Source organism: Melanotaenia boesemani, chromosome 5 (assembly GCF_017639745.1).
Source record: "Melanotaenia boesemani isolate fMelBoe1 chromosome 5, fMelBoe1.pri, whole genome shotgun sequence".
Taxonomy (NCBI): domain Eukaryota; kingdom Metazoa; phylum Chordata; class Actinopteri; order Atheriniformes; family Melanotaeniidae; genus Melanotaenia; species Melanotaenia boesemani.
In genome coordinates this window covers 16242438-16268967 of record NC_055686.1, presented here as the reverse complement: position 1 = coordinate 16268967, position 26530 = coordinate 16242438, and the positions used below count along the sequence as shown (strand labels likewise).

At 39.2% G+C, this 26530-nt stretch overlaps 1 protein-coding gene across 2 annotated transcripts in view; it reads right to left on the bottom strand.

The window, feature by feature from the left end:
* pcxb (pyruvate carboxylase b) overlaps positions 1–25184 on the bottom strand; it is a 312844-nt gene extending 287660 nt beyond the window's left edge. The window contains exons 1-7 of one of the 2 annotated variants that reach the window (XM_041985524.1): positions 24733–25184; positions 13953–14089; positions 11811–11904; positions 10916–11006; positions 7386–7551; positions 6656–6801; positions 855–972 (exon numbers count right to left, since the gene is read on the bottom strand). In XM_041985524.1, coding sequence (XP_041841458.1) covers positions 855–972; positions 6656–6801; positions 7386–7551; positions 10916–11006; positions 11811–11904; positions 13953–14088 — 751 coding nt within the window. In that variant the 5' untranslated portion in view covers position 14089; positions 24733–25184. Of the gene's footprint in view, positions 1–854; positions 973–6655; positions 6802–7385; positions 7552–10915; positions 11007–11810; positions 11905–13952; positions 14090–15096; positions 15164–24732 lie in introns of those variants that run through there. The other variant, XM_041985525.1, reaches the window with a different exon arrangement.
* Between the last annotated feature and the right edge of the window lie 1346 nt (positions 25185–26530).

The window sequence follows — 26530 nt, the reverse complement described above, 5'->3', positions numbered from 1 at the left end:
TTTTGATATTTACTTTAGTGAATTCTGCCCTAGAATTCTTTTTGTATTTCATGTTGACGCCTCAGGTTGCTTCACTGTTTAATTGTCTGCTGTCATGTTTAAGCACTTTGTAATATTGTTTAGAAAAGCGCTATATACACAGAGTTAATATGTTATCTTTATTATTTTTCTCCTGAATAATGAACTGCTTATAAAATTTTGATTCACACTTCAAAACTGAAATATGCCATTTGACCTGCAAGCTCACCATCACTGCGTAAATGTATAAAATAAGAGGGAAGAAAGCGTGGTAGGTGTGCAGAAACAAGTTGGTAAGAATTTGGAGCAAAAACTGGATGGCAAAACAGAAAGGGGAGGGAGAAGCGTTAAAAAGTGTGGTAGGGACGTAGGTAATAAGGGAAAGAGAGGGCTGGCATAGACATGGTTGTTAACAAGCAATTAAGAAAATTCACTAACTGCTTTGAATGCCCTAAAGACAGTAATTAGAGTGACCACACGCTGTAAATTCTGAATGTTACACAAACACAAATTCTCCCAGACAAACAGGGTTTGCTGATCATGTGACCATCGGCTACTGCAGCACTACACGCTGCAAGTGCTGATGTTGAATTTCAGTTTTCCAATAGTATGTGTGCAGCTACATTTAATATAAGAGGAAATAATGGCTGAAGAATCCTCTGCTGGCCAATAAATCATTTTCACTCATTGTTCATTTATCTCCTTTGCTCCCTCCTTCAGCTCTGCTACCGAGTTCAAGGACTTCAACTTCTCACTTTGTTAATGAAACTTGATTTATTCACATTTAACAGACAAATGGTTAAAGGCAAACACCACATGAAACGGAGCACACTTACCGAGGATCTGCACTTCGATGTGTCTTGGCTTTTCAATAAATTTCTCAACAAACAGGGCTCCATTCCCAAAAGCTGTAAGGGCCTCAGAGTAGGCCCGCTGGTAATTCTCCTCAAGTTCCTGACAAGAAAAAAATAAATAAAAATTTCAAACATGTCTGATTTAGACTCTCTTCAGGAGGCAGGACACAGCCCAATAATTTTCAACTTTTTTTCCTTGCCTGTCATTTATGTGTTGTCTCCCCCCCCCATTTCTTTTGTCAAGCATGTTCACGAGCCTTCAGGGAGCACTATTCTACACATTATTGCTGATAGATCACGACCCTACATGTTGAAGGTCATGGCTCAGTCTGTTTGTCAGTCGGTGACATCCTGCCAGCCCATCCATTCTCCTCCTCTGGGAAAACAGTGAGTCAACACCATGCCCCCGCTTCCCCTAAACTTCAGAAGAATAAACTCAAGTCCTTCCTCAGCCTTCATCTTGTAGCCTTGAGAATAAATGATCTTACGAAGTGAAACTACCAGGTTCCTAAGGCAACCACGGGCATCAACGTCGCTCAAAGCTAACTCGTGTTTCTGTATAAAAATGTTTTTCTCATGCACCTAGTCATAAAATTGAACAGTATCTTAACTTAGACTGTTTATTTAAATCGTTTAATTTAGTAATTTTACATGATTTAACATGATTTTTGCACACCCTTCAATTATGTATTGATGATTGTTTATGCTCTCATGTACTTTTTCATGCTTCTTCTGCATACCACAGTAATGTGGTTATATGTAAAACATGAAATGTGCTATACAAATAAACTTGCCTTGCCTAAGCAGTTCAGCAGTGTCAGTCCTTTTTCTATGTCTGATCAAATTAAAATGTTTCAATTTAAACAGTATAGTCGTAGCATTTCACTTGAATTATGAACTCATATGTACTCATTATATACCATTTTGGAAATTATTGAAAATATGGAGCTTCAAACGAGCCTTGAGAATTTTAGTGTTGCTGCTTGGCAGCATGTGGATGCAGACGGTCTCAAAAACCAAACTATTTCAAGTTTAGTGAGGAAGATGAAGTTGAAGGGGGACAGTGGAAAGCTTTCAGGTGAATGTAATGTGTAGAAAGCCAACAACACAAGTCTTGGTTCAGACCTTCAAAGCCCCGAGTCACTGGTGCGCAGAAAACAGACACTTTGTAGACACAGTGAAGTTGTCAGATGGTTTGCACCTGTAGTCATTTTGAAATGACAGGAGCCTTCTGAAAGCCTACAAGTTGAAAAGTAAAACTCCATTTGTAATCCTTCTACATCAGTTCAGTCTGTCTGTCATCTTTCTGCCACTGGGGTTTTGATGCATGCCGTTTCCTTTTTCCATTTCAGAAAGCACATCAGGTCAAACAAAAGAAAAACAACTGCCAATCTGTCTGCTTTGCTTATCAGTACGCAAACACATCTTGTCCTAAAATGTGTTGTGAACAGTTTGGCTTACTCTGTTAATTCAGCATACAAATGACCCGTGAGCTGGCCTTAATGAAATAAAAAGTCAACCTACGCATTGTTGCTTGGGGCCCCAATAGTACAGAGAAACCTCTTTACAATTTCCTCACATCATATCTGCTCAAGCTGTGGACGCCCCTGTGACTCAAATGAATAACTAGAAATGTCAACAACTAATTAATTAGACTGGGCTACAACTCAGAAAAGGTCATTCTTTCCAGTGGATTCATGACTTTTGAGGCTCAGTGGCTACAGAACAACGGCAAAGCCATTTCTTGAATAGATCAGTGAATGAAGTGATGCACCACTGCGACTGGCAATACACCGAGCACAGTCACTTAAAATGTGATGCATTTTTCTGAAGCATTGGTTCAGTCATTGCTGCAACCTGCGTACAGATAGATAAAACAACAACTCAATTCAGGCTGCAATAATAAGCCTATAATAATTAATTAGTTTTTAAGTTAGAAAATCCATCTGCAGTCATTTGCTCACTTTTTTCTTCCTTGTGCAAACATGCTCAAACATAAATCATAATTCCCAGTGGAAATATGGAAAGCCAGTGTACCATACATATTTAGATCAAACACTCAATAGTGACATATAAAAACATATTTTTACTTGACAATTCCCTTAAAGAAGAAAAAGACAAATACAGGACTCTGTTGTTTACTACAAACAGAAAATAACACCAGCATTAAAAGATACGGTAGCTTTGCTCTGTGCAGATCTAATCAGACAACAACCAGTGCCAGTTAAAAGTTTGACATGAGCCGACTTTAGAAGTGGAAATCTGGGAAAGCTGTGCTCGTATCGTCTGGCTACAACTGCAGATTCCCTCCAGAGCCCCGACGGTGCTGGAACCAAAAGCAAAGCTGCCGCCGGGCTGACACTGAAGTAAACAGGGTGTCAATTTGCCAATTCCCTGACTACAGGCCTGGGGGGACTCATCATCCCCCCCTTCAATACATGTTTTGTATGGAATCTAAAAGAATGTCTATTATGTGCTTTATTAGTTATATTTTACAATTAGGCTGCATTAGAAGCCAGCTTCAATTATCAACATTTCTTAGGTTGAAGTGTAACTATCATAAATTCTCCCACAAGCCTTTTCCAAAGCAACATACACACACACTTAAACTGTCTGTAAACAGTTCTGTTTCACAGTATACTGAACCATCAATGATCAGCCACAACATCAAAACAACAGCTGTGCAGAACAACACTGATCATCATTTTGCTGGGCAACCAGAGGCCTGATCAGTCACTGCACAGTCAAAATCAAGCTTCCGCTCTACCTGGTCATTTAAGCACACCACTGTCATTGTCCCAGAATCTTCTTCAGGTGCTTTAAGAAAGGGGTTTTACACATAATGGACATTTTTTCACAGTTCAGCATGTTTAGCTATCTCACACAAAAACACAAATGACAACTTTATAGCAACTTCAGTTGTACAAAGATATAAAATGGTGTAGAAATATACCATTTTGGAGTATGAGTATTTCATTCCAGCTGAGGGTACACACAAAAGCACACAAAAAAATCATCTCCAACAGAATCATATGGAAGTACAAGTCTGGTAGCAGGAGCTTTGATTTTATATTAATTCAGAAAGACCAAAAATAATTGGTGTAGACAACCTGAAGTGTTGCACACCATCCGAGGCAAAGGACTGCCCAACTACTCAGAAATAACTTGGGAAACTACTAACACTAAACAAACCTAAAACTCTTCAGATTCCAATTAAAAGAACACCTGGTCTACAGAAAAAGAAACACCTGAGCAGAACTACCGTGTTTACGTAGTTGTGTGCTGACAGAATACTAAGGGCACATTCACACTGGCACCCTTCAGTCTGCTTTAAACAAACCCGGTTCGTTTGGAGCAGTGTTAGAGTGCATTTGAACTAGGGCTGCAACTAATGACTATTCTGATGGCCGATTAGTCACCGACTATTTAAACGACTAGTCGACCAATCGGATTATGTATCTCATGATTATTATATATGGATCTTATTTCACTTTCAGCTTTGAAATCTCGCATGAGGTTGTTAAGTCCGACGTGCCTCCTCTTTAAATGTTCGAGCATTGCAGACGTACTTCCGTGGTACACAAGGTCCGCTTTAAAAATCTCACATGTATTTAATTTATTTTGTAAGTTTAACGTGAAGTTATCCCAGACTTTTAACGTTCTCCGCCATCGTTTTCTTCCCTAGTCCGCCACCATATTTTTCCCTTGGCGGACTTCACTGCGCATGTGAAACTCTCAGCAGAGATTAAAAAAGGAGACGATGTCTCACTCTGTATTTTTTTCCCCTCTTTGTGCATGTGCATTGTGCAACTCTCAGCAGAGATAGGACTAGAAGACGATGTCTCACTCTGTAGTTTTTTTTTTTTTTTTGTTTGTTTTTTTTTGTTTTTTTTGCCGACAATAGTCGACAGCTAAATTCGTTGTCGACTATTTTTATTGTCGACTATTGTCGACAACGTCAACTAATCGTTGCAGCCCTAATTTGAACTCTGGTGTGGACAAAAGACGTGAACTCTGGTCCACTTAAAAACCAGGGGTCTCGGTTCACTTGCAAGTGCATCTGGTGCAGTTATAGTGGGAAAGCCAACGGACCATCCAGTGAAGCAAAGAGAGGAAGCAACGTGGGAAATGTCAACACAACATGCCTGTTACGGCTGTCACCTGTGCAACATCCTCTATGTAAATCACTATGTATTATCGCCTGGCTGGGATTAGCTGCACTCTATCGCACCTTCCACACCTGCTCCCTGGTTTGCTGCCCTCGGACCATTCGCTGCTGCTGAGGAATCCCTCCTAGGATAAAAGGGCATGGCAGCCTTTCAGTCAGGGTCTGTTCTAGCAGACAGCTTGTCCACTTCACTCTTGCTTGTTTGGTCTTTTGTAAAACTTTATGGGACTGTGTCTAACCTTTAGTTGAGGTCTAGTGTTTGAGCTTTTAAGGGCTTTTTGTTTTCTTTTGTAATTGTTAATATTGGCTTCATTGTTTGCTCTTTATTCCTCCAACCATTTCGGACAATAAATTCCCTGATATTCCATCTTCAATCTGGGCATCTGTATTTTATGTTGCATCCCCTTTCTCTAGCCGAGCCTTTCTTCTTGCTCACACTATACAGATTCTGGTGAAAACCTCATAAGGTTTTAACACCAAAGTAAAAACAGAAACCCCAAAACTGCAGAAACTTGCTGATGCTGAGCCGTTTTCGGTTCTAGCCAATCACAAGCTGGATTTTCCTCTTTTTTGGTGTGTGGTCATTTAGGGGAGTATCCCCCCTAGTGAGCAGCTGTTTTAACTGTGTGACGTTTTCCAGGCAATTTAGTCTGCTTGAACAAAGTGCAGTGTGAAACGGTGTGAAATTTTTCAGAAATCCCCACCCAATCGCAAGAGTCTCCCAGACCATCCTGGTGTGAATGTGCCCTAAATCTTGATTCCATCAAGTTTTACTGCACCAGAATTTTGAGATAGTTTACACAGAACCATAAAATGAGCATTTCATGTCCACACAACCCTCAGTAAGCCCCAAGAGCTATTGAAAACCATCCAAGTAGGATCCAAACAAGATTCATGACATTCTAGTCACAACTGAATGTGTACCAAAAACAGAGAAAAACAACCTATTCAGCTGGAGCGTTGCACTGGTTTGATACTGAGTGATTATGTGCAGAGCCAGAGAAAACATAACTCAAAGGACCTGAAAAGATCCTCTGCCAATGTAGCAGTGCCAAACACCCACGTTTTTTTTTTCTTATTCAAGCCATTTTATCTGCAAGAGTGGGACCCACATCTGAGGCAGGTGATTCTGATACTGTAGACTCATGCATATTATCTCCAAATGTATTAAACTACGAATATTCTTCATTATGATTAAGCCAGTTATGCCTTATTTGCTTTGTTTTCTAAGTTTTATACATGTACTGTACATCTAAACACCGTTTGCCCAATTAAAAAAAAAAAAAAAAAAAAAAAAAAAAAAAAGAGGGGTTCAGGACAAGTGCCCGCTGCTCAGTCACAAACCTGAAAGACATTTTCTAATTATGTTCATCTGATGGAAAAAAAACTGAGGCTCAATCATCGTGATCATTTGAGGCAATTTCTGAGTACACGCCTAAATACACAGGGTGACTGGCAGCTACAGAGATAAATTACCAGGTTGTAATTTTCAAGCAATTTCACCTTGATTCAAGACAAATTTAACATTAATGAATATTAAATACAAACTTTTTTATGACAAAACAAACAGTGCAACAGCAAGCCATTTCATCACCTTTTCCATTGAAGTGCTCACCTCGTACTCTCTGACCACCCGCATGCCTCGACCGCCTCCTCCATAGGCCGCCTTAAAGATGATGGGGAAGCCGTATGTCTGAGCAAATGCTTGTGCTTCCTGCAGACTGGAGATGGGGGAATCTGTTCCTGGGACAACAGGCACACCTATGCAGGAGAGGAATAGTGAGAAAGGCTATTGTTACTACAAGAGTTTACATGTTCTCACGGCCCTGTTAGTTCAAATATAGCTTTGCTTTAAAAAAGGGCTCTTTTCTGGCACAAAATAAGTTCTCATTACAGTACAAATAAAGTTTCAATTTTCAGTTTCATGCAGTGGCAGATGAAACCAGAACAAAAAAATAGATTATAAACTGTATATTCCAAAAATCTTGATTCCAGTTGATAACAAAGGTCACAGAAACTGATAGCAAATGAATGTCATGGTGAAAAGTGGCAACTGAATATAAATCAAGACAATCTTAAAAGAAAAGGAAACAACCTACATCTCAAGCATCTAGTCTCATTTGGTCACTTCATGTTTAGAAAAGATGAGCCAGAGCTTGAACAAGGTTTACAGCTTCAGTAGACGTTATGAGACCTCAGAGCTCTTCATTCCCTAAACTTTTTGTACTAACCATGCACGGAAAATGATTAAAGAATGCCTCACTTTTAACAGATGAGCTTTAACTTAAACATTTAACAATAACAAATGCTTGGATGATGTACTACAGCATGTACTGTGAATTTACCTGCACTGATAGCCAGGGAGCGAGCCTCCACTTTGTCTCCCATCTTGCGGACCGTTTCAGGGGCTGGTCCTACAAACATCACTCCTGCGTCTGCACAGGCCTGAGCAAAGTCCGACCGCTCAGAGAGGAAGCCATAGCCGGGATGAATAGCATCCACATGGTTGTCCTAACACGTGAAGGAGAAATGAACGAGGTATGAATATTTATTCACATTTATTGTCCAGTTAAGCCAAAATATGAGCCCACAGTGGAGAATTTAATGCAGCTTTACGACAGGAGCTCTCTGAAACTGGGAGTCACATAGGCTTGGCTGCATCCCTGGGAAGGCAACCGAGTCAGTTCACACAAACATACCTGAATAGTTTCTAGCACAAACAGCATTTTGGCCAGTATAAAATGTTTTACGTGCCATTTTCAGCAAAGGGACTAGAAGCAAAATACAGCTAATTCTCAATCTTAGTTAATCACCAAACTCATCATCTAGTCATTGAACTCCAGGAGAGACTGAGAATGGACGGGTGAAAGCTGGAAAGTACTGACCACATGCGCGCACACACACACACACACACACACACATGCACAGGGTGGCAGATACAGTAGTTGCTGAAGCTGACAGAGCCATCTCTGGATCAGTATGTGCCATCTGCTCTTGGATACAAGGCAGACTATAATTATGGGGTGTCCTGTTGTTAAGGGAGCCATTACTGCCAGGCCAGAGGAGTAATAGTGCCACACATGAAATGTGGCAACTGTATGCACACATGCAGGTTCAAACAACCACATACACAAATACAGAGACTCGGAAAGTAGAGGAAGATTCATAGAAACGCTGACAGACACCCCAGAGACACATTTACTCAAAAACAGACACTCTCGCTCTCTTAGTTACAACTAACATTTTCACATCCAACACAGGTTACAAAATAATACTTCACACAAAAAGTACCAGGACAGATATTTCTGTCACTTTAAAGAGTGATTCAGTGGTAACAGCAAGTAAAAATGTTTTCTCTTCTTTTTAAGAGAAAGGGTAGAAAACCACACACATGTCTTGCTGGCAGGCAGACTGGTTATGAAAAATGGGAGTTTGATTGCAAAGCTTCCCTGACTTGGCTGGCTGACCACATGCCCGCATAGAAAATTATAAACCGTGACAGAATGATCAGAAAACTGACAAAGGACAACCGGTTTTTGGCCCTGAGAGGATGGAGGCAGAATGGAAGGAAGGGACAAGGAGCAGACCTGATCAGCACAGCGATAAGAGGCAGCAGGAAATGAAGAAACGAAAGGGAGATGGGAAATGTTTGTGAAAGAGAATGATACAGCAGGGAAATGCAGAAACACATACTTGTTAACAAAAAGCAGCAAGAAATTGGACAAAAGTCCTGCAAAAAATTGACAGAAAAGAAGCCCTTTTCCTTCCTCTCTGCATCCATAATTAAGAGACACATGAAGAGCAGAAATAAAAAAAAAAGGAATTGGTCCATCAGTAGTGCACCTTGAGGTGTGAGCACAAGCAGACAATTTAAATAACTTAAATCCAAATAGCAACTCCTATTTTCTACATTTTTTATATGTATTTTCTCTCTTGACAGACACTGACAGTAGACACAATAATTGCATTAAAATCTGTATATTGAATATCCCTGAAAAATATCCAACGGCTACTTCCAATAAAAAGGCCTCAAACTATTTCAGACCACAACTAGACAAGCACCCAAGATGCAGCCAAAGTGTAACTGAATGCAACTTTCATTAATATGAACAGCATCGGTCTTTTAGCTTAAGGGCCTTTAGCAAAGTGCCACAGGCCAGGACTTGGACGTGTGCTGGCTGTGCCGTGGAGCTGCCCGCTTTGCTGACCGTTATAGATCTGCTCAAAACAGCTAGTATAAATCCCATCTTTCATATTGTTAGTGTTCTGAAACAGCCAGTGGGGATTTACAAACTGCTTAAAACACTTTAAAAACCAGACCGGTGATACGTCTCGTTTTGTAATTTGCTGTCGATTTTTATTAGAAACTGGCTGCCTGCACTGTGGTTGCCTACTGGTACAAACATTTACAGTGACTTAATGATGTGGTTCAGGCTGCAAAAACGAGGAAAAACAGGAGTATGTGTGAATATTGTCAATGTTCTTGGAACATTTGCAGCAAATGCTGGCGAGAGGCTTCGCTTCATGTTCTTTTCTGCTGACATGCAAATTCCTTTCATGCATTCATCTCTATTCAGATACATGTGTTATCAATGAACAAAAACATTCATCAGGGAGACTCGGCCATTCAAGGTGTTTGCAAACAAAACTGCTTTTACATGCCGTATTCCCTGCAACATGTTCAGCCTGCACTCCCTTTTCTTCACATTTTCAGCTGTGAGAGCAAATGCACTACGAGCGAAGTGTATTTGTAAACTGGAACATATCCTTTAGAAAATCTCAGGCGTTCTTATGTGAAGAAAGGTTTAAAGCCTTTTTATTTTTAATTTTTTTGAGGAGGGGGAGTGCAAGCAAACAGGAGAATACACCCCAACTTGTGCTGAACTATAAAGTTTTATGAGCTCTGTAGCTGTGACGGGTATTACAGCATTTAGGCAGAGGTCATGTATTCGGTGGCGTCTGTTAGCAGCGTAGCTCACAAAGTTATAGGCAAATTCTGGTTATATTTTCAGGAAATCTTACAAATTGAATAACGAACAAGTGATTAGATTTTGGGGGCAGATCGCCACCTGGATCCAGGAATATTTTAAAGGGATTCTTTATGGGGAGAGAGAGATCATTTTGTCAGTAGAGCTTCTAACTCAAAAATAACGCCCACAATCACTTGCAAAAAAAAAAAAAAAAGCAAATGTCTGCGCTCTGAGTGCTTCTAGTGTGACACACGTGATGATGATGAATTAATGTCATCACTTGACATTGAAATTCAGTTGTCACATTTTCAAACTTCATGGACTAAATTTTCAACAAATACCTGAAATGCTGAGACGAAAAAAATGTTAAACTTTTAAAACGTTCTGATGAAATGATTCCGTGTAGCTGCTCTAGATATTCTTAAAGTTTAGATATCAGATAACAGATTACCAGTACAAAAAAAAACTATAAAACTGGATCAATTTTAACCCATAATATGCCTCAAGTTATTACAAAGATGAGTATATTCTGAGTGGATGGCTGCTCTCTGTCCGCTGGTGGGGGTGTGCTCACATGTGTCTGTGCACATCGGGGCAGAGGTTTGTTGTGCGTGATACAGAGCGCAACTATGACGTGCTTTTTATTTTTAATAAAATGACAAAGTATGAACCTGTTCTAGAGGAAAGGGAACTTTAAATGACTTCTATTGTCATTTGGCTCTATATAGAAAAATCTGATTAAATAAAAATAGCTTTACCTTCTAGGAGGGGCAACATGCCCTCCCTAATACAACGGTAAGGAAAACACAAAGCATTAAAACTGCTGTCAGACAAAGCGTCACAACAAATGGGTGAACGGGTTTACTGGTCAAAAACTACTATGACTTTACCAAACCGTCTCTCACCTTGGCAACTTTGATGATGTCTGGAATGTGCAGGTATGCTGCAACAGGTGGCAGGCCTTTCCCAATCAGGTAAGCCTCATCTGCCTTCTGTCTGTAAATTACAAAGAGTTATATTAGTTTGATTTATTTTTTGTTTAACCCTAACTGAACCAGGAAATGCAACTCTTGAGACATAAAATCTAATTTCCCCAACACTGGCCTGGCCGACAAATGCAGCAGTAAGAAATACAACATTCAGGAAACCCGCAACAAACAAAAAAAAATACATGTAACATAAAAAGAAACTGTAAAACTATATGGTAAGACATCTTGAGCCTGATGCAGACAAAAAGGAGCTAAATGAAGCATTTCCAGCCCAACGCACCCGCTCCTTGTATTCTACATTTTAAAGACAAATGCGCAGCATTTCCAGGCTCTCACAATTACAATGACGACTCCAACGAGCCTTTTCTGGTTTAGTGTGTATTAGAGCATGAAAGATGGCATGATGACTGTTGGGTGAGGCTGGAACAAAGGTATAATTAGACTAGTTTGTGCATGTAAACTGAGCAGCGCAATTACCTGAATATTTGCACCATCTTTACCAGGGTTACTCAATTCGGTCCTACAAGGTTTATATAATGCATTAAGCAGGTTTTCTATGTATTCCTGCTTCAATAAACGAGTCAAATTAAATGGATCTTACAGTCTGTCAAGTTCTGAACAATTATTAATTTGAGTCAGGTGTGTTGGAGCAGGGATACACAGAAAACCTGCTGGATTGCAGCCTTCATAGGACAGAATGGAGTAGCCCTGATACATACCATTTAACTTAAGCTGCTACATGATCCAAACTAAAAGAGTTTGGTTAAACCAATGGAGATTTATTTGACTTGAATGTGGCAGAAATTATTACCTGTGCATCTGTCCAGTGTCCTGCTCAGAGTAGACGGCCACGGTGCGAATTCCCAATTCAGTGCAGGCTCTGAACACCCGGATAGCGATTTCACCTGGAAGATGAGGAAGATGTGCATGAGGAATGGATGATGAAGGAGGTGGCACAGCTTTGCTGCATTTTTCCTCCGTTTGCCCATGTTCTTCCTTCATACACATTTCATGTGACTTTATTCCTTTTATTTCTGATTTATTGTTCAGCACATTGTGTGTGTGATTAAGTAAACGAAGGGTGTAGTTTTCACCCTTCCGTCATGCATTTTTCATGAGCATAGACCTTATTTTTTCAACACCCTGTGGCATTGGCCCCATTCTGCAACTAATGCCTCCTCTGAGAGAATAAAATAAACTGAATTTTTCATCCTGTACATGACGTGTGAAGAACAATCCATCTGGTGCTCTTCATAACAGTAAAAACACACCGCAACAAGTCAGTCGTTTTTGTAAAGTTGGAGAACACAGCGTATAATCTTAGCTTTACACAACAAAAACGCTCCCTGACTTTCATCTTGCTGTCACAGGAGCCAAATACTTGTTTTCAAGCAGAACACTTTTTAGAAGAGAGGAAAAAAAACAGCTTAGTTGGTAAAAACTGGTATGTTTTATTCTTGCTTGAAGGGTAGGACAGCATTGAAATGCAGCTTTGAAAAGGTGAAGAGTAAGCAAGTAAAACAAGTTTTGAAGAAAGGTATATGTGTGAACATAAAAGGGATGAAAAGGAGTTTGAGATGTATGGAAAAACAGATTAAATGTTGATTTAGAATAGACTGAAGACTGCGGGGATGAGTTTTCAAAGGAGGGAGGATCAAAAAGAAACAGTTAAGCAGGTTTAACAAAGTGACAAATATGCAGATACAAGAGAAGTGGGGAAAGAAGCAAAGGAGGTACAAGTATGAAAGGAGGAGGTAACAGGAGCAGTTACAGGGGGGGCATAAAGGAATATGGCAAGACACTCAGGGGGAAAAAAAAAAAAATCACAAAACTGACAAGAGCGGAAAATAAAAGAGGACATGTGACAGGAAGGTAAGAGAAGGAATGAAAATAAAGAGCAGTGGCAGAAAAAAAAAAGATGAGCTTGGTGAAGCGGAGTTTGGACTGACATCATACGATGCTCCTACTCTCCTCGTCACACTCAGTCCGGTGAATGTGATGCTGATATCGCGTCATGCTGTTGTGAAGCAAAGAGATTGATGAAAAGCTCCTCTGTGTGTGAATAAGAAGCAGAGGCCAAAGCCTTTTGAGTCAAACTGATGGATTAAAGCAGTCAAATGCAGCCTTCATGAGAGGGCTGATGTAAATGCAAGCATGTATATGCACAGCAGGGGAAGAGGGCAGGGAGGTGGGGGGCACCACATGTGCTCAGAACAAGAACAATACTGGAAACCCACACAGCAATCAAGCATTTCAAATGTGCCCACATGGATAAATATAACAGAAGTATCTAAAAAGCCATTAAAAACCAATACATCAATACATTTGTCACCCAAATGCTCCATGTCACCTTACTGAGCTAATAATTGCACAGTGGCAGCCTCGCTGGATAGCATTAACAAGAGGGAGTCCAGTTATTACAAATATTACAAAATCACTTCTGTGATTTTAATGCTGCACGCCACAACCACACTGCGGATAGCCTTTTTTTTTGTTTAGAAAACTCTTGACTCTATAATTATAAATCCATTCACCCATCAGTTCCAGAGAGGATTAAATATACATTTGCTTTCATAGTTTTGACATTCTGATACACAACTTTACTTCCTGGTTATGCAGCGAGGGCTGTAGTAACAGCTCCCAGTTTCTAATATTTCCAGAAATGGCCCGATTTTATAAGTTAAAGCAAACATAACTATCTTGTGTAGCCAGACAGCCAGCCCAACCCCCACCCACAGTTTAAATATTAGCATGTGGCAAACTAAATGCTGGCCATTAAAATTTAAGTGATCTGAGACTCTTCTTCTGCCTCAGGAAGACTTTAAAAGTCCTATTTTTTCTAATTTATTCTTAAATTATAAATGAATTAATATAGCAGCATGCAGCTACTTTTAATTCAACTGTTCAGGGCTCAATGCTTGTCTTGTTCAGAGCTGAAATGTTAGCATTTTACCTCTATTGGCCACCATGACTTTCTTGATTGGTCGATACTCGCTCTTGGGGGCAGAGTAAGCAGATCTAGATATAAGACATGTCCTCCTGACTGCCAACAGGCCAAGACCACCTCGTATCACAATGAACCTCGACATCCTGAAAGGGAGAGAAAAGACACTTTTACTCAAACATATATTGATATCATTAAAACATCATGAAAGGGGTGAAGGAAAGAGGCACCTGAGGCGCCCTCAACATGTGTGTGCAAGTACATACATGTCCCTTTAGGTGTTAATGGGCTCAAGGTTATAATGCAGTGGGGGGAAAAAAGGGTGCAAACCATGCTGAAAGATTAAATCCACTAAAGCAACTCTTATACTGCTGCAGAGGATTGCATACAGCTTGCAAATGCTTGGTATTTTCTCAGAATATTCCAATTAGCCTTGTACTAATACCTACGAGAAACCCTGAAATACTGTAGAAGATGATCAAATGCACAAATGGTGCAAAGTGACAGAAACTGGGAATGAGAAGCTAAGCTGAAAGGATGGCAGGAAGCATAAGAAAAGTTAGTCCCATTTTGAACCTTTTTGTTTTAATTGGTAGCACCATTTCAGCTCTGCACGCTTCATATATAAGGAACTACCATGACGCAAATATATGATGGCTCCAATGAGAGGTTATTTCTGTCTTAAAAAATAATAAATAAACAAAAACAGACAATAAAAACGCTCATTTTGTCACAGAAACCGGTGTCAGTTTTGGTTGTTACTTAAAGGTGAGACCCAATCAGCAGCTGCTCCATTTAGCAGCTGCAAGTGCGTCCAATTAAAAACAACGAGTTTCAGGTGTGATTGTGGAGTTTTCTTGCCAAATTACAGCAAAACGAAGGCTATAATTAAAAAAAAAACTACAAAACAAAATCAATGCCAATCTCCCTTAAAAGCCGTACACCAGAAAAGAACATAAAAATAAAGTAATATTTTTTTTCATTTATAGGGAAATTTGTCCAGAGCAACAACCACAAGGTGACGGGGTACCAGAGGCATTTTGCATAAACTGACATTACGAAAAAAAATAAAATTACACCACTTGAATGCTACATGTGAACAATAAACACATGTTAACCCGTGTGCATGTGCAGGAAACTGTTCTACAGCTACCTCAACTAGTTGATGAATGGCTCATCCGCTGGGCGTTCACTGGTGTGTACAGTTCAACACGCAGGAGCACTCAGAAAGAAAGGCGTCTTCTTCTGGTCAGACTACAACGGGCCTGAACTTTACTGATAGTCTGTTGCTGCCACCCTGTGGTCAGACCGCGGAACTGCAGCCAATAAACAGCTTTACACAAAAATGTCATAAATAAATAAATAGTTTATAATTTTCACTCCACACTGAAACATGCAGACTAAATGATTGTGTTCAGTTTCTGCTAATGATTATAGCATTCCATTTATGGTGGTTTCTTAAATTAATAAGTAGTGATCAATAGTACAGAGTCCCTAAATCAGCAAGCATCGTGACCCCTGTCTACCTATGTAGTCATTTACCTAACTTTAAGATTTTATTCAACATGTAATGGCCAATCTTATATGATCCTACATATTCACAGACATGTAAAAGGTGTGCTGGTGTGACCTGGAAAATTGTGAAAATCCCACATTGTGACTTTTTGTTAGTTAAATCAGTATTTTAAACACACAAATTCAAATTCTTTTCCCTGTGTTCTTCAAACTAGAAAACCAGTGTGCTTGCAGTTTCTTTTCTATAGGTAAATAAACCAAATAGACATTTGAGTGATAAGAATTCTAACACACATGTTGGCTTTTTTATCCATTTTCTGGTTTTTGTATTTTAACAAATAAACTGTCTGCCTGCAGCAGGTAGACTAGTGGAGAAAAAGCAGAAAAACTTCAGAAACTCTAGATTACAAAGACTGGATGCTATCTGTATAGTAAGAGGAGGTGGAGGATAAGGCAAAGGGCAAATTTTCCTGCAAGCTCTCCTATCACTCCTGTTGGTTTAGACTGGCTATGTGAGAAACTATTAATGTTCTGGTAAGTTGCCACAAATTAGGACCTAAAAAGAATCACTTAATGAATGCTTTTAGTCTGAATGTGTGCCTTGAAACTGTCTAACGATAGCATGCAGCGGAAACTCAAGCTGTAACGATATACTGTTTCTGCACAAAAGCAACAATGACACACAGTGAAACTGATACAGTTTCCCAAGACCTGAATTCAGCAAGAAACAGCTGACTAGACAAGCAGACTTTAAAAACGAGTCCTATTTATTTTTGCACTGCTGCTTTTCATTTTGTGAAGTTAGAAAAAAGCTTGTTTTTGTGCAAAAGTTTAGGCACATTTTTAGTTACACCTTAATTGATCTTGGCATGCTAACTACATCAAGACATGCGGCCTGAAGCTTCAGAATAGACCTTACAGTCACATGATCTATACTGAACGGAAATTTTCAACATCCCATGCAGGACAGTCCACGTACTATTATCAATACTACAACATATTTGCATGTTTAGTTCAATCATTAAAACATAAGATTATAACATTAAAAAACAGTAAAATACCACCAGCAAGCAGCCCTGCAGCATTAATAGCAGCTTATTTAAGACGCGATCTGTCATCTTCTATGATTCTGTTTGATCTTCCAAAATCTGGTGATGTTTGGGAGGTTTTGCAGCACACACAGAAAAAAACCATCCGAAATTATGCAGAGAGGTGGTTCAGCAGGTGTGCAGAATCATAAATGACAACTGATTCAGTGACTGAAAATACCCTCATTTCTTTACTGCGTGGCTCTAGATGACGATGATGATGTCAAACAGACAACTTAGAAGTGTGCCCCCTCCTCCTTTTTTCTTACTTAATGTACATTCTGTGCTAAAATTGCACCGTAAACACATCACAAGGTTACCCACCACTTTTCTGGTAAACTCTGAATTTCTAATGTGACATTACAGTCTGTGCTTGAGACGAACGCTTCGCTCCCTCTTCAACATTCAAGGTCCGGTCATAGTAAACGCATTAAAAATAAAAACAAAGGTCAGAGTTTTCTCTCCATTTGCCTTCTCATTGCTAAACATCTGTCCTAAACTGATGATGTCCTCTTACTCATGTCTCCAGTTTGTAACAGCTCTGGAGAGTAAATGACCACCTTTTCCTTCCTTTCATTTTGTCTCCCTACACAAGCGGATGCATCCAGCAATATAATAATACTGTGGAAAGTGACTCATAAGTAGGGAGAGTTGCTTTGCCAAAACGCAATGAAGAAATGTTATGAAAGATATTGTGGTAGGAGAGGAATGTAGGATGGTGGAAGGCTCCTACGGTAGCCATACAATTTGAGCTGCTGGAATGTCACATTGTTGATCTGAATCTGATGAACACACATCTAACCAAACACAGAGGACTATGACCAACCAGACACGAAAACAAATCTTTAGAAATGTTGCTTAGGATGCTTTAAGAACAAATCAAGTGTTGTCAGCCCACAATGATCGGCAGGTGGTTTATGAGCTATGAAACAGGATGAATTACTGCAAAAGAAAAAAAACTGCTGCTATAAGAGCATAAATCTATAAGGCATAAAGATAAAACATGGTTTTTGTATCATTTTTTAGTGCAAAAGTTTATTTGAGCTCTCTTTTAGCTTTCCCTAAACCTCACATATTAGCTTTATATGGCCAAAGTTTTCTACAATCACTTGGTGGAAAGGCCCGCTTATTAAAGTTACACAACCGAAATTAACACCACTAATGCCCACAAAGCATAAGAAAGCCAAAAGAAGACAGGAAACGTGTTTGAGGAAACAACTGTCTGTTCCTTTTTTTTGGAAGAAAACTGCTTGTTACTGTAACTGCAGATTAAACCCAAATCTTACTCAAAAAGATGCTGAATTTTTATGAAAAACAATATCCTTCCAACTGCTTAGCATGGTGGAGGGTCAATCATGGTATGGGCTTTGGTTACAGCAAGAGGAGTGGGGATATTCCCCAATTAATTAAATTAGAAGTGAAATCTGTAAAATCGATAGCTTCTACAACAAGATAACGATCCTAAACAAGTCGGTGATTTATCGTAAAGTAGCACAATCTGAGATTTTGTCACAACCCTTACAGATCTCAAGCATTGCATGCAAAAGGCCAGAGAAATATCACAGAACTACAAGCCTCCTGAAGGTAGAACGTGTTAAAAACACTTCAAACACTCCTCGGTGCTACAAGCTTTTACAAGCAGTGATAATAGCCGGGGGCGATCTTACCAAGCACTGAGCATGGAAACTTCTTCATCAACACCCTCCTATTTTGAATCAGTTTGTAGATTCAGAGTTACTGTTCACCTTCACTATAATCCATGTTCAATCAAAGGGTCTCACCTTATCAACGACAAGACCAAATTCTCATTATCAAATCAAATAATCAGTGAGTGAAAACACAATAAAATGCAACTTCAAAAGTCACTAACTGTTAAAGGATAAGTAAACTATGCTTGTTGGTGCAATATCACACATTTATATAACTTCAGCCAAGAGTTAAAGATAACGATTATAGTAAATACTCTAATCAATATCCGACTTTGAGGCCGACACTCAGCCAGCAGTTGTATCTTTATCATGCAGTTTAATCTGATTCATCTGCTTACTGTTTAAGTGTTGACAAGCATTCTGTCTTATGTCAAACATTAACTTATATCTTCTCTGTCACTCTGTCCAAACTGCACCTGGAAGACAAAACAACCCAATCATGGAGGACAAAATCCAACCAACATAGGGTAACCCACGTATCGTTATCAAGAAGTGGAGCGCATTAAACTGTGTTGTTATTGTACCCGCTGCATCAGAATACAGTGTGTCTTTAAACAAGTCATGGAAAAAATAAAAAATTCTACTTGTAGTATGTAGTATGTTTCGTCTAATCGTGATTTACTGGGTCAGGCATCAGAGTTCATGTCAGCCTAAGAATCCCAATACATGCAATCACATTGTAATGATTACACAAAAGAAAGCCTGACTCAAGGTTGCTAAGCAAGCAGGCAGCGAGGTGACGTCTACATTTACTCATAAGATGTAAATAAATAAATAATAGGAATAACTTTATTTCAATCAAACAGTTAAAATAGTGAATCAGATAGAACAACGAAACAAAACAGATATACAGAAATAAAATGATCACAACATAAATGGAAAGTCCTGCATATTTTCTACAGTTAATTGTTTTAATCTAGATCAAATTAAATATATCAACTATGAATATAAACATAAATATGTGTACTATTAACTATACATGTTTACTTTGTTATTTACATAGAAATATATAAGGTGTGTGTATAAATATATATGAGATCATTTATATATGTTATTTACATATATTCATTTTATCATATATCAATATAGATACATTTAAAATGTGTAAACAAGTCTTATTACAAATATTTATTTTACTATAAATAATCTATCTGTGCCTATTAACATTATATAATAGATCAATATAGATACATATGTATATAAACAGGGGACCCTTGACCCCTGTCTGGGCTATACTTGTCTTTATGTTTTTGCTCTATTAAACTTTTTATAACCTTTATCTGCGTTCAGGTTTGCTGTTCTCCACTATAGGCCTGGGAGGCATTAGGTACTGGATTAAATTTTTGTTTTAGTTAATTGGTAAGCTCATCCTCTATTTAATGACTCTATGCAAACTCAAGCAATGTAAGGCAAAAAGCTGGAGCCTTTTGGCAAAAATACCACCGACCCATATAATAGGCTTCTAAAAATCCCAACTAGGCCACAGGAATGTGACCTTTGCCTTTTGCTGAGTTCATGAAAATGAGTGAGATAGCAGGGTTATTCTAATTCTAGACAAGAGGAAGTTTCACTTCAAACCTGTTATCTATTCAATTCTTGCAAGATACCAAAGATGTTAAAGAACCTATTTTTTCAGCCACGTTTCTTTCATTTCTGTGAGCATTACAGCTTCCTCTGCTGCCCTGACAACAAGGAAGGAAGACAGAAAGCTGGCTGAAGCTGTTCATTTGGCTCCAGAACAGTCTGATCCAGTTTCAAAGTCTTCATTGTTACAAACTTTCACAAAACCTTCCCATTTCAGTGGGAAGGCACCAAGAAAGTGTCAACTCAGATTTATAGCATCAACTCAGAAAGACAGTAGTCATTATAGGAGATAATATTTTGGTAGTTTTCGGCACATTTTTAGAGAACACACAATTCTGTCAAGGGTCTGGTTGTTTCTCCAAATGTAACACTAACATGTAACATTATACAACCCTTTATATTACTGTCATGGCACTGCAACGCGATAAACTTTACCACAGAACTCATCCCAACTGCGTATCAGTTTTAGCATGGCTAAAACACAACACTGAATTCAGTTATGGCTAGAAGGCTAAATGGAACTGTTTGTTTTTTATTTTTTCCAAATGCACTCCATGACCTTCTTTTCCTCTCCCAGTCTCTAAAAATCCCACAAAACAAAACAAAGCATGAGCTAGGGCTGGGCGATTAATTGATAAAATCGATAAATCTGCAGAAATAATTCTGCAATCGATTTTATCGATTAAACGCCCAGCCCTAAATCAAACTAAATTAATAACCATGGCTATATATCAGACAGTAAAGAAAATCACTTTGGTACAGCTGCATGCTTCAAACATGCCTCTGTTTAAACTTAACGGTTACTGGGACCAACCTTTGTGTTCTGGACAGCATGAAAGACCAACAGGGACTTTGGGTTCACACATAAAACTCACAGAGATCAAAGTTCTTAGAGATGAATGTTGTGACACACAGACACACATAACCTGTCCACAGCTTCAACTTCACCCTACTTGGCTAATCTCTGTGCAAATGCATGCATCCAGCTAACTGCCGGCAATTGTGCAATAATAGACAGTGTTACCTTTTCATGCTGCACAGCGACATACAGGCTAGCAAAAAAAAAGTACCATGCAATAAACGTCACGAGCACACTCGGGGCCACTTCCTCCACTGCTGTAAACTCATAAACCTGTGAGTAATACAAGCAGGTTTTCCTATTATAGTGATGCACAAATGCATTACCATAGCTCAAGATCTCCAGAAAGAGGTATGCTGCTTATGTGTGCACCAAATTCAGCCAACAACAACCTGCCGGGACGAGTCACCAAATACATACTGTTGTAAATAAAATGTACACCACAGTTAAAAACACTTGGAAAGGTACAAACTCTACACCATAAGTCTAGTCCAAAACTAAAAAAGATAAGAGAATACTAGAGCTGTTACAATGACTTGATTAATGTCAACAAGTGACTCATGATTTGACACTTAAGTAGCATCTAAGAGAAATTGAGTCTTTTAGAAGCAAAGATGGGCAGAGGCTGTCAAAGTTCTCAATATATGTGTGACAAAACCCATAAACGTCTTTAAAAACAATGTTCTTTGAAGAAAGACCGCGGTGGGATTTGAATGTTTCTCTCTTTACGGTACATTGTATCATTAAACAACACTGGAGGAAACTATTAGAATCATGGAAGCTGCATCTATACTGAAAATAAATCCATGCCACTCAGTTGTCAGGGGCGAAACACTATTGTAATCAGATCCAACTTCGCAGATGGCACTGCATCAAGAACTATGATTCCTGAATAAGAGGTGATTGTTTGAAACCTTTATCAAGCACTACTACACAGTTACATTCACACATGGCACTTTCAAATATACTGTTCTCTTCAGTGACTTCTCTTGACTCTGAGGCATTTGGGACCATTGTTTAGTAAAAGCTTGTCCTGTGGTCACACTAATCAGTGTTTAAGGTCTTTTCGGGAAGAACTAGATGTCATGTGTTCTGGACCAAAGATGAAAAGAACCATTTTGACTGTTGTCAGTGACAAGTCCAGAAGCTAAGAGGTGATCATTTCTAACTTACAGCTAAAGCATGTTCTGAGTTGTAATCCTCCACCACCCCTCCAGCCTCTAAATAAGGACTTTGTTTATTCTTAAAAGCACTCGCCAAGAAACATCCAAACCACCAGATCACTACTATAAGCTTGTCCCCATAGCTTCAAAATGTGCTGCTCCAGACCAACCATTAGTTTATGTGCTGAACGTGAGATTGTGTTGCACACAAATCTTTCTGATCAGAGTAACTGCTTAGCAGGAGACAACGTACATTCAAACAAAAGTCATTTCTGAAAACGTAATTATTTTATTAGAGATTGAGAGTCTTAATGCCCACTGATCTACACAACTTTAGTCAAAACACCTTCATGACCTTGCACTAACAGACTAACTAAAGCAGGTTACGTCAGACAGTTAGCGACCTGATATGCTTCCATAAAACCGTCCAGATTCTTGTATTCTGAACCATAAATGTTTAGGATGCAAGAATCATTGTCATTTAGAATTTGCTGTCTCAGAGCAGTGAGGCAGTAAGGAGTTTTATTGTGATGTAGAATATCCTCAACTACACAACCTTAAACAGACATAGCATGGTTACTAAAGCTAACTTCAAGTGCAAAACAAACATGTGTGACTGGACGAAAAACTGGCTTGTGTGGTCCCTTAAAGGTTAAAATTAACAAGCTGTTTAAAAAAAAAACATTCTGTAATAGGTCTAATATCCTCTAATAAAAAAACAGGTAATATGATTATTAAACAAAGTATAATAATTTGTGGAGAACTGTAACACAATGATCTTGACTTTGACCATCACTCAGAGTCAGCCACTTTAGCAGCTGTGTCAACAAGATGCTTCATCCTCCCGCTGCTACGGGCTCCTCTTTAGGATATACAATACATTAGAAAAACATTTCTTACACAATTCTTCATTCTTGTAAATGTTACTTGAGCCCCGGCCTTGGATTTCCTTGAAAGCAGGAACTATTTGTAAAAACTTTTACTCTCTTTTTAACCAAGAAAAGTCTAGCAAATAGTCTCAAATACAATACAGTGTAACTATAACAAAGGTGGAGCAGATGTACAAAATAGAGTTGGATGATATGAACCAAAAATGATATCTCAGCATCTGAATAAATAGCAACACATAAAATATATCCCTGCATTTTCTAAGGATATTTAAACAAAGATAACAGTCTTATATAACACTAAGGATTTCCATTCTGTCAGTGCATCATGGTGGTTAATCATAGGATGACTGTGGCTCTGCTGGTAGTGATCACCTTCCAACCGGAAGGTTGGTAGTTTGATTTTTTTTTATCTTTGTTGTGTCCACATGTCAGTGTCCTTGAGCAATACACTGAATTTCATACAACTTCTAGTGACTTCACCAGTGCTGTACACTGTAAATAAAGTTCACATATACAAAAGAAGATCTGTGTGGATGGGTAAATGAAAAACACATGTAAAGCAGGTTAAATTGGCACTTTATAATATAACGTTTACATATATATATATTCCCTATACCTTAACTATCATGTACTAAAGCAGCAAACTGGACTCAATGAAACTTTGCTTCTGGAATATTTGTGTAATTTAATTATAAAATGCAAAGAATATAAAATTACATTATGCAATGCAGTAATATTTATTTTTTTATTCAATTTTGTAATCAGAACAGCTTGTGACATCGGTCCCTCTCTGCCTGCACTCTGCACACCTGAGTAATTTCTGCCTCCTCCTGTGTAGGTGGTGTCCTCACCAATCTCGCCTTCTCCTGTCTTATTCACAGCTCTCCATTAGCAAGGTTTGTCCAAGGTTTTGGAGGCTTGTTTAAATCTCTCCTATGCTACATTTATCACTGAATTTCATCTGTCTCTTTTTTTATCTTTCCAATGAATTTAACTTGTCAAACATTTTGTTCTTTTGGCCCAAATGCTACATTGCGACAGTTTTGTCCACAAAAATATCTTCTGAGATGATCAAGGCTTTTAGTTTTGTGTGAGTGGCACGTGTCCATCAAACACACAAGGCCACTCAGTCGCTTTCAAAGACTTCAGACAACTGCACCCAAACGTTTTTTTCTAGAATATATACTGTGGATTCTGTTTATGATTTATCAAAGTAACCATATTTGGCAAGATCGCTGCACAGCTCCCACTGGGTCGCCCTGAGCTTGGGATGGGACAGCTGTTCAGCATGTAAAGTACCTCTGTTGTGACGCAGAGTAAAGGTTGTTTAAGGGTAAACAAACATTGAAATGATTCCAAAATGACAGAAAAGCTTGTACAGGTTCAAAGGTAAAAAAAAGCAAATTTGTCTCTGATTATGTAGATCACAATCAGTGAGGAAAAGTTAGCCTCACAGTCTCAATAGCTTCCTTTTATGTGTGGCTTACAAGAAAATAAGCTTCTTATACAGTCTGCAAGTTTCAGTGTGTTAACGTGTATTTATTGCCCATTCTAAAACTACAAAGAAAAAACCTTGCCACCCTTAAGGTAAAGTGGTGCCACTTTTTTTTTTCTGCTATAGTGGTTGTAGTGACAGTTTTGTCAGACTAAAAATCAAGCTGATTCTTTTTTTTGTTTGTTTTTATTTATTTATTTTTTTGGTTTTCCCCTCCGCATTTGGCACAAGTGTTTAGACAGGAATATACTTTTTAAATGAGTTGTATGTGGTGCAGTCAAAGAAAGAGGTTGCAAATATCACTGGTTAACAACTGTGTATTAACAAGTATCTGTTACCACGTTGGCAGCAAGACACATGCAAGACAGTTCAGTCATTTAGCCTTCCAGCTACAGTGGAGGAACGGTTTGTCTCTCAGTAAAATGCAACCAAATTATGCACATGATTCTTTCATTCATACATAGTCACTCACACGTTAGTACTCACGTGCTTTGTCGGTATCAGTAAGTGATGTGAATCCACTGCCAAGTAACCGGACACCGAGTGTAAACAGTCGACAATCTTAGTGTTTATATGTGTTTCTTCTTTGCCTGCTAACCCCACACACTCATTTACAGCCACGCTGGTGGGTGGATGAGGAAGATAGAAAGGTGGGCTTATATGTATATGTATAAATATACACACACACTCACGCGCATACACACTGAGGAACACACAGACACAAGGAATCACTTCGGGACGGCCGAGCGGGCGCTTGAAGCATCGACACACAGTCACACACACTCTGCCTCTATTGCTCAGTCCCTCATATGCTGTAAATGAGCTAGGACTCTGAAGCTAGTTGCTGTCCACTGTGGCTAACTTAGCTAGCAGCTGGCACCGTTCGTCTGGCGGATATAGAAGTCTGCTTCTGCGCCTGCCTTCCACTTAATCTCACCCTCTCTGTAAGCTTTCAACTCTCTCTATTATGTGACGCAATCGGACACGCCCCTCTACGATTTCAGCCAATCACAGGATAGGACATGTCAGCACGAGGTAAGCGGCACGATTTAAAGAGCTCCAAACATCCCGACACGACAAGCTAATAAAGTGTAAATAAAACTGTTATTTCTCTTATAACAGCGTATGAGTAATTGCCTATGACAAGACATTATTCACTAAAATAAAAAAAAAACAAAAAAAATTGAATTTGTTTTATTGTGTCTTAATCTGCACCTTTCCATAGTAATTTCCAATTAAAACATATCTCACCAAAACCTGGAACTAACAGCTTGTTTGACCGTTTTTATGTATAAAAAATAAATAAAATTTAAACACTAAATTCAACACTCATAGTTTTGTACAGTCAGATTCCACACCATGATTCCTGGTGTGTGATATGATTCAGTTAAAAGTTTGTTTATACACACACACACACACACACACACACACACACACACACACACACACACACATAGTGGTGTTATGACAAGGTGTAACTCCAAGTCATGTAACTCTAAGTCAATCACACTTCTGTGAAATCAGACTGTCCACTTAGGAAGCAACACTGATTGACAACAGGTGGAAATTATAGGCAATTGTGGCTCAGGTAGTGTAGCTCATCCAGGATGGCACATCAATGCGAGCTGTGGCAAGAAGGTTTGCTGTGTCTGTCAGTGTAGTGTCCAGAGCATGGAGGCGCTACCAGGAGATAGGCCAGTACATCAGGAGACGTGGAGGAGGTCGTAGGAGGGCAACAACCCAGCAGCAGGATCGCTAAGTCCGCTTTTGTGCAAGGAGGAACAGGAGGAGCACTGCCAGAGCCCTGCAAAATGACCTCCAGCAGGCCACAGATGTGCAAATGTCTGCTCAAACGGTCAGAAACAGACTCCATGAGGATGATATGAGCTTCTAAACCAGGGGAAACTATTTCTGTTCGCAGATGTATTGAAATGTTTAGACAAACACCTACTTTGCACAACGATAATGGCGACTTCAAGCACAGAGGTTTGGATTCACCCCCTCCCACCTGCCAAATTCTGAAAAATGCCTGAAACTGCAAGGGTTGGGGTGGGAGATGTGGGATGATCAGGGAACGGAGAGTGGTCGGGTCAGGATACACAGGCAGAAATGATTGACAGACAGCAGCTCAGTAGCCACTAGCAAGAAGCAAAGCGAGATTCACAAAGCACCTACACCACAGAGCGGTATTTGAGGTGGAAGACTTTCCCCTTCCAGAGTCTCCTCAGCTAGACAAGAACAAGGTGGTCCTCAACCGTATCAGTCTGAGCCGTTAGCACTGTTG